Raw genomic sequence first — 9,658 nt, forward strand, 5'->3', positions numbered from 1 at the left:
GAGAGAGAGAGAGATAGCGGGTAGAAGAAAGAAAGTAAAAGAGAAAGAAAGACATACAGAGATAGAGACAAAGGGTACACAATAGGGGAGACATTCGCGAACCCTCGTACATTGGCCCCCACACAACGAGGAGAACAACGTTATGCTCGGCTAGCACGACGGTGCATCTCGTGAGAATTCGGGTATCAGGGGTGCTTCCGTAGTAGTAGCGGCGGCGGCGAACGGTGATGTGAGTGGTAGCGGTGGTGGCCTGGTGGTAGCGGTGGTGGTGTCGTCGCTGGTGGTAGTGGTGCGGTTACAGTCGATACGGCGTGGTGGAGGCGTCGAGGTGCTTCTCGTCGGCGACGACGCGAGTGGTGCACGTTGGTGGACATAGATTTACGTAAGAACGACGACGACGACGACGAGGATGATGATGACGAGAGGTTGTCCGCCTTGCTCGTCTGTCTAGTAGTGACGTCGTATGTGCTGGTCGCGTGTGCGCACGTGTGACGCCGCCAATGGATACTCGACGAAGTGGCTGATCGAAAATCCGAAGGGACGTCCTCGGTGGTTTGGGCTCGTCGAACGGAGCGCGCGCTGCTCGCGCAAAGCGAAGGCGAAGGCGAAGGAACGTAATGAGTACGTAATAACACCGTAAGGATAAGGAGTGAGGAAGGATTTGCGAATGGAAACGAATCCGTTCAATTTTATTTCCCCTTATAGTTCACTACGGTGCGCAGTGAGGATTCTGAAGCGGGCATATAAATTACGAAAGGATCAACAAAGTCAGTAAAAGAGGAATTGTAAAGAAAGAAGGAATACAAGTACCAGTACACGAAAAGAAGGAGAATGGGCGTAAGATCGCTCCCTAGAGGCTTTCCTGTGCGAAAGACGCTTCTCGGCCGTCATTGAAACGACGTGCGCGAATCCCGAGTGTCGTCGGGAAAGCAAGATATAGAGAGAAAGAGAAAAAGAAGAGTCGCGAATCGAGTCGTGGGACGACCAAAGTTCGCTACGACGACGACAACAACGATCCATCATGGGGGTTTCGGTGTTTCTATTGTATGCGGTGACGGTACTCGGTGTGGCAGCCAGCGACAATTGTGCCGACAAGTGCTCGTGCAAGTGGAAAAGCGGGAAGCGCACGGTGGAGTGCGTGAATCGCGACCTGACCAGCATACCGGAGTGGATCGATCCGGAGACTCAGGTGCTGGACATGAGCGGCAACAACATCTGTCACCTGCCAAACAACATATTTATACACGTGCGGCTAACGAATCTGCAGCGTCTCTACTTGCGTGAGTGTCGTATCGATCGGATAGATAGCGAGGCATTGGCCGGCTTGACGAATCTCGTGGAGCTCGATCTCAGCAATAATATGCTGGCCGCGGTGCCGAGTTTGAGCTTCACCGACACGCCATTCCTGCGCGATTTGGTGCTCGCGTATAACCCGCTTAAGCGGATTCGCTCGCACGCGTTTAAGAGCACGCCGAATCTAGTGAAGCTCGATTTGTCGCACACGCAGCTCGTCGAGATCGAGGCCAAAGGTTTCCGCGGATTGGAAATGCTCGAGAGTCTCAAGCTGAGCAACAATGAACTGTCTACTCTGCACCCAGGCACCTTCGAGCCGCTTAATAAGCTGACTAGCATCGAACTGCACGAAAATCCGTGGATCTGCGATTGTCATCTACGTGAGATGAAGATGTGGCTGGTAAAGCATAATCTACCGACCATCGTGGCGCCTGTATGTCACGGACCCCAGCAGTTGCTCGACCGTGCCTTCACCGATCTCGGTATCGACGACTTTGCTTGCCGGCCGATTTTGCTGATAGCCAGTCGTTATGCCGAGGCCACCATCGGCGAGAACGCTAGTATCGTGTGTCGCGTGAGCGCGATACCACCAGCAGACGTCAAGTGGTACTGGAACGGCCGGTTGTTGACCAATCACTCGGCTTTCAGCAGCTATCAAAAGATCCTCATCTTCGAGGAGGGCCAATTTAGGAAGCGAAGCACTCTCATTCTCACCAACGCACAGGAGGCGGACTCCAGCGAGTTCTATTGCGTCGCCGAGAATCCCGCTGGCTCCGTCGAGGCAAATTTCACCCTGCACGTGTCTCTAAGAACGGCGGGCATGTCGACTTTAGGCTCGGGCCAGATCGCGGGGATATCCGCTGCGTTAGTGGTGCTCATACTCTTCATCCTACTCATCATTCTCGTATTGTTCATTCGTTTGCGGAGAATGCCACTGAAGGACATGAAGTCGTCGGCGCCGATGGAAGCGGCGTCCAGCGACGGCAATGGTGGCAACGGCGGGGGTGGCGGCGGCGGTGGCGGTGACAACAATCCATCGTCCGCGACCTCGACCACTCGCAGAAAACACGAGGAGATCGAGACGACGTCATTCGCCCTGGAGTCCAAGCCACCCGCGTCGCTGCATCTGAGCTATGTGCAGAGACCGCACGCGGCTGTAATGCAGGAGAGCGAGTACAGCACAATTAGCCGTTTCGACGATCAGAATCAGCCCGCGGTGGCAGCGATGCCGGGTGCCGGATGTTTCTCGTCGACGACATCCTTGATGCCGATCGATAATCCGGATCTCATCAGGGATACTCGGCGCGGCTCCACCGAGGACATCACGCCTTACGGCGTCGCCGATTACGGCCGCGTCGAAGCGCTAGACGACGCCGGTAAGATGCTCTACACCAGCTGCCTATGGGAGGCGAGGGACAGCTGCGGCAGGACGTCCGCCGTCTCGGCGAACATGTACCCGTCGAAGGAGCAGCTCGCGGTGGTCGCGCCGGTCGTCGAGCAATTTCCACCCGGCGCGAAGCAGATGAGAGTCTGGCAAAAGGGCGTCCCGGTGCTGCCGCCGGTCTCGGCGCTGAAACGCGTCCTGGGATCCACGCGCAGCTCGCCCGATGAGGGTTATCAGGAGGGCACCGGTACCGACGTCTAGGTACCGCTACTTCATTACTGCGATGCCCGGCACCGTTATCTGGAGCTACGTAGACGGCACCAGGAGGACGACACCGACTGCTAAGGAAAGAATGAAGGAGAAAAAGAAAAAAAAAGAGTTGTCCTCACGAGTGCCGGGCGGGCGGTAGTGAACAGGAATAAAATGTGCCGGACGAGTCATGCGTTTAAGTGTGATCGCGTCAGTGTGACAATGATCAAAGCTAACGTATCATTATTGTTGTGCACAGACTACTCTTTACAGCTGGACGAAAGCGTTATGCTCGCAATCGCGTTTACGTATGGTTACAGTGATGGAAGATACGACATTATACAATTTCACATTCAACTTGATACCATCCAAGTCAGCAAAAGCGATAGCACCTTGCAATCGGGAAGGTACGGTACAATTGAATCATAGACAAGACGTGAACAACGTACAGCTCATTTCTAAAGACTGCCATAACTAAAGTACGCGCATCGAATCGCTAGGCGTATGCAAGGAGCTTTCGAGAGGTCGATGAACGCGTGGATCGTTACTGCAAAAGATTGACATCGTGGCCACTGAGAATCGTTTGCATCGTGCATGAAGTTTCGCTCGAATGACTTACATGATCGACTGTGTTAAGTAAATTAACATGAATCATGAATTTAAGCGAATAGCAAAAATGATGATTTGGGCTCTTTCGAATTTAAGAATCATCATCGATGATCCCAATCATAAACGCGAACCCTTACAAACGAGCGTTTGTAGTGGTGCGATCTCTTTGAGGCGGTCGACGGCAATTAGTGACACAGTTAGAGATGTCCTTGTGCGCGGTGCGTGTGGTGCAATCAATTGGTAGACGTTCGGTTCCGTTTGTACTTGTGTCACGAGGATTGCCTCGAGTGTTCGATATCGACAATATTAACCTGTTCAACAGAATGTTCCGAAAAAAAGTGGTCGACGTATGAAAGATGACGACGTTTATCGTTGCAAATGATATGAGTATATATGTCCTGAATAACGTCTTTGAAGCTACTCACGGAAGTTTGTATTTAAGAATACGTAAATATCGCGATTGATAATAAAATTTTACGATCGAATACGCAGAAATCATACGTATTTTCAAGTTCACAATGCTCTCTCGTAAGAATCTCACTACAAACTCGAGAATGTAAATTTAGTATATATTCATTAAGATTCTCTTACACTCGCAACGATTGACATTATTGTCTTTCAAAATATTGGCCTTTCCTCTGGAAACATTCTGTGTAATACGGCAATGAAAGTCGATCGCAAGGCGATGTCTCGCGCATACGGAGTGCATACAGGAAATGCATACACACGACTGACACGACGTGCACCAAGCCAGGGACGAGGGAAGTGATGACGATACGCTACGCCAACCACGTCATTGTCTGGGCGGTTGTGCAGCACAATATCGACGGGTAATACATTTGTATAATGGCTAAGCCAAAGCGGTTTGAGTCAGTTGGGAGGCTAAAATCTCCCGGATAAAAAATGCATTAGGTAGCTCCCCTTAAGACGATAAACGGCGAGCACGGAGACTGGCAGTACACGTTTCCGGCGATGAGGCTGGCGCGTAGAATTGCATAGGAAGCGAGAAACGACGCTTAAGCTATCAAGTATCTCTCGCGGATTTTTTCTAGTCAATTTGGTGGAAGAGGGAAAGAGAAAAAGAAAAAAAATAACAGAAATGCGAACGGATTCACGGAATTATTTATTCGGCGGGACGGGAAACTCGCGCTGGCAAAATGGCGCGATCTCAATTAGGAGAATACACGAGGTAGTCTCGTTGAGTCAACATCGGGTTATTCCCTCGAAGCTTCGGTCGACAAACTCTCACGATTACGGACCGGCGAGCCTATATTGTTGCTTCGAGTGGCTGGTCCGAGTGGCTCTCGTGTCCGAGACGAAGCCTCGCGAAAACGATCGAGCAAGGGATATGGCGGCCGGATGCTGCTCTGGATCCATACTTACGACCGCACATTCTCCGATTCGATCGCAATCGCGGTCTCTCGGCGGGTAGTATATATCAATTTTTTTCGAATGTTCTGTATGAAATTCGCTACGCTTTTATCCGATACAAATTTATTTTTCGATTCTCATTTTATTCGGAATACGGCTTGATTGAATTTCTTATATTTTATTTAATATTCAATTTAGTAATAATAGTAATTATCGATATATCGCGTGGCGTAACAATTTTACTGTTTATTTTGATATTTATCAGCGTTGAAGATATGTATCTCATATTAAAATTATACAATAAATATTATACAATGGTATTGGTCAATAATATTAATGATGCCTGATATTAAAGCTTAAGACTTTTTCAATATTAATGGAGTGTCATTTGCTAGCACGTGTAACAATGAATCCAGAGTATATGCAGGCCTTGATCGTTGTCTTTTTGCACATGCAAGCCACTACAATCAATTCCATAAGTCCCTAAACCAATCGCGAGCGAATGTATACTATTGCTCAATCACTAAAGCTGGATTTCGCGATTGATTGGTTGGCTTATGCCCGACATTGGCATCTTATGTAAGTGAGGCTCTGTCGATCCACGCATTCGAATCGTACTGTCAAGTCGGATTATTATGCTTCTACAGGGGTATTTTTGCATCTCACGTTGAATGATTAATTTAAAGAAAATCATCGAATGTTTAACATTTATCGGTAAGCAACAGACCACCTACAATTATAAAAAACGTTATAAAATCTTCGCAGCAATAGAAAAACTTGTAACAATGTATTATCTTTTACTTCATAAATTGATTTTTGGATATTTTATTGGATATTTTTCTTTTAGATTTTTATTTTAATAAGTAGTTTTATTTTATAAATAATATTAAAGTGAGAAAAAATCGACTGAAAAATATTCAATACAAATAAGCGAAAAAGGTCAAAAGTGTTTGGTTAAAAGTGGCGCTTAATAATACTTTATATGAATTTTTTATAATTTCAAACAAACTGCTTTTTATTTTATATAGTTTATTATGCATCATGTATGTGTGAATTTAACATGCTGTCTTTTTCTGAGAAAAAAAACAATATTTTCATTAATAAATTTGCAACAAAAAAGACTTTTTTATGAAGACGATTTTGTGGCAACGGACAATTTAATCAAAGTTACGAATCATTTCTCTAGACATCAATTTGTCTTGGTGACACCTCCCTACCCCTAAGGGAGGTAAATTAACTCGATCTGACGATAAGTCAAAACGCCAGTCGCGAGTTTCGTTCGATCGCCATTTAAAGTGTGACGACGTGCATTCATTTTGTGTGCCGTATATAAGCGTGTATTCGTGTGCGTATGTGAACGTGTGTACATATGGATGAGTGTGTATTCGTGTTTTTGCGCGTACGCGTTTTTCGTTCGTCGAAAAAGCACGCGACTGAGAGAGCGCGCGCGCGATTCGGCGCTTTGCGTTTATCACCGATTGTTCTGTAGCGTAACGTGTGGAACAACCGGTTTTTCTCTGCTCAATGATCTCGAAGCCGTATCCGTCATATCGGAAAAAGAAAAAAAAACAGCGTTCCGGAAATAGCGCCCGCGACCACTCCGGATGATATGTCGCGTGTACACACAGAACTGAATCACTCGGACTTTGCATTAATTCTTATATCTAGAGAAAAGGGGACGAATATAGATGACATATACGCGCGCGACATATAAGTGAACAACGTTGACTACATGAGCCCTGATACGACTGTACTGAATATTCCGAGAGTAAGTTACAGGGGGATCGCGGAATTTCTCTGTCTGATAATTTCTACCTTTCGTTGCGCGTAATTAAAAGTCGTGGTAATTAACCGGTCTTAAGTGATGAGAGAAAAGTTTCCTAGGAATGTAAAACGAGTGACAACAGTTACGTTTACTTTGAAACGAGCTCGACCGTCGTCGTTCGGCTACCATTCTTCTCACACGGATGTGAGTCGATGTTGGTACATGCGTGTAAAGAAGATGAGACGATTTCCATGAAACTATATAACGATCCATTTTTAGAATGTTTCATCACGTAATTCACGGAGTCCTATTTTTCTCGTCATTTATTTGTTTGTCCACTATTTTAATTGCTATTTTATCCGAACAAACGGATTATGAATAATCGGTTTTTGTTTCTTCTCTTTTTTATTTCTCTCGGAAATTTCGTTTCATAACAATTTCTATTTGAAGAATGCGCCGTTACTCAATCCTACCTATCATTCGTATAGCGATCCGCTCGTTAATCTACGCGAACCGAATTCGTCCTCGAAAAAATTTCGTTTGATACTTCTACATATATACAGTTTTGCTTATACATGCGATGTTAGCAAAAAATTGTACGATATACAAGCTCGCGAATTTTCCTTTGCGGACGTCGTTGCGTGTTAACTTTCAAACGTGGAATCGCTCGTCTTAAAATCGTGTGGCTGGTTACATTTTGTAAAATCGCGAACTAATGAAAATGTCACGTTCTTTTTTTTCCACACAGCTCTATTATCTACTAGTTTAAAATGTGTTTTCGAGCGTTCTCACGCATATACCGGCATGTCGATCGCTCAAAGCAGTCGAGAGTCAACTGTTGCGTGAAAGTGAGTCTTTATATCTGATTTCCACGAGTTTTTTTTTTATACCTCTCGATCGACGTGGCATACAACCGAGTGCCACAACGGTTGCCACATGCCGGTTCAATATACGCAGTGATAACACTCGTTGTCTATCTAGCGACTGTAAGGCATGTGAAAGGTCTAGAACCTGTGCAAAACTCAATGCGAGCTATACCAATCGGAGAAACGCGATATTAATTGCGATTTACTGTCAAAATCAAAGTGCGAATTTTCGGGGTGTGTATCGATCACGCGATATCACAATTTACACACGTTATTTAATGAAAATCTTTAAAAAATGTGTTGGATAAAGTAATCTAACGAATCAGCTCGCCAGGAAATTACACGAACATGTCATGAGGAAATACTAATTATTTATGAAACTGGAGCACGATAGAGATTATGTTATAAAGAATTAATATATAATAAAATATGTAATATATCATGCAGAAAAATGATAAATACTTCGAATTTTGGCATTTGATTCGGAATTCTATTCTGCGAGGATCATTTTCAGTAAGGATGATCATAGAACTAAGAGTGATCCTCATTGGCTCTTGAAAGTTTTGCGCTCTAAAAATGTCTTAATAATAAAACTAGCAAGTACACTTGAAATAATGCTATTTCATCTCATATTGATTTGGCCATTGATTTTCTTTTTCCTGAATTACTGATGTACATTCAGTATAAAGATTCTTTATTTTCCGGAATCCTTCTTCCGAAAAATAAATAATTGTTGATGCGTGACATGCGATATTGCGTGAAACGAAACTATCGTCGTATACACGAATGTTTGTCCTATAGGCATCGCGATTTTATATTTGTTAATGATAATAACTTATCGAATAATTTATTCAAATCATGTTCAACATTTCCACGTGCATTTTGCACACGATAACATTAAAGTTTCATTATAATATTTTCTATAATTTACCATCGATTAATTTAATACTGTGTTTGACAACAACAGCTTAGAATAAATTAAAATATATTTAACGCTAATGAAATATGAATAAACATTAACTATATAAAGCTAATTTAACTTTTAATATATAATTAAGCTTTTAATCCAAATTTTGACAATATAAAGCTCAATTAAATTGATTTGTAGACGAAAATTTCGTTATCGCCAATATCATTCGATTCATAAGGGGGGGGGGGAAGATGTTTTTAATTTAAACACGTGATTTATCTTTTTTCTACAATAGGCAAGATGACGCCAGTCATTATAATTTTTGTAATTGTATTGCGAACGCGGTTACGTGTTTGCATATTTTTACGAGAAAATATATATGAAACACTGCCGAGGGATGAGGAGCTATACGAGACGAGCGTAAACAACCCTGTGCACATATTTTCTCACTTCTTAAGGTAATTTCGTTCGCTGGAAAGAGCTCGTCCTTCGCTCCTAGCGTGAAAATATGCTTTCGTGACCGCAACGTTCGATGCTCGATTTCTTCGTAAAAATTTACACACCTCGAGGTTTCGTACTTTCGGTACCGTAGTATTAACGTAATGTTACGCAGCGACGGATTTAGAATATTTTGGGCGCAAGACGAGGTATTCCGAGCCCTTAAAAAAAAAGATATAAAATAAACCAGATGAATTTTATAGCTATATATGTGTATCCCATATCGTAAATATTTTTAACTAGAGTTTATAAAATTGTTATAATATTTTAATGTTTCTTATTGATGTGGCCGAGATTGGCCTTATAGCTTTATTATCTAGGCCAAAGTTCGCATCAGTTGTTACGACTCATTATTGTCAGAATATAAATACAACATTCAATGGTATTTCCCGTTGTTGTATCGTGGAGTAACAAACGAGTACTATCTGTCTTAACAATTGGCAGCAATAAATCGTAGTAACTACCAATCGATCGAGAAGTATTTTAAATTAAAGCGGTAACAGGACAAGTGCATGCGTGAGAGTGAAAGAGAGAGAGAGAGAGACAGAGAGAGAGAGAGAGAGAGAGAGAGAGAGAGAGAGAGAGAGAGAGAGAGAGAGAGAGAGAGAGAGAGAGTAGAGAGAGTAGTAGTAGTAGTGTAGTGTTGTTAGTTAGTATAGTAATAGTAAGTAGTAGTACGTACGTACGTACGTAGTAAGAACGAAGTAACGTAA

At 43.6% G+C, this 9,658-nt stretch overlaps 1 protein-coding gene across 1 annotated transcript; it reads left to right on the top strand.

Moving 5' to 3' along the window:
- Positions 1 to 1,021: 1,021 nt before the first annotated feature.
- Positions 1,022 to 2,938, top strand: LOC105625581 (leucine-rich repeat-containing protein 24). The gene has a single exon (XM_012206904.1). The coding sequence runs from the start codon at positions 1,022 to 1,024 to the stop codon at positions 2,936 to 2,938; it is 1,917 nt and encodes a 638-aa protein (XP_012062294.1).
- Positions 2,939 to 9,658: the final 6,720 nt, after the last annotated feature.

This window comes from Atta cephalotes (assembly GCF_000143395.1).
Source record: "Atta cephalotes unplaced genomic scaffold scaffold00003, whole genome shotgun sequence".
Lineage (NCBI taxonomy): Eukaryota > Metazoa > Arthropoda > Insecta > Hymenoptera > Formicidae > Atta > Atta cephalotes.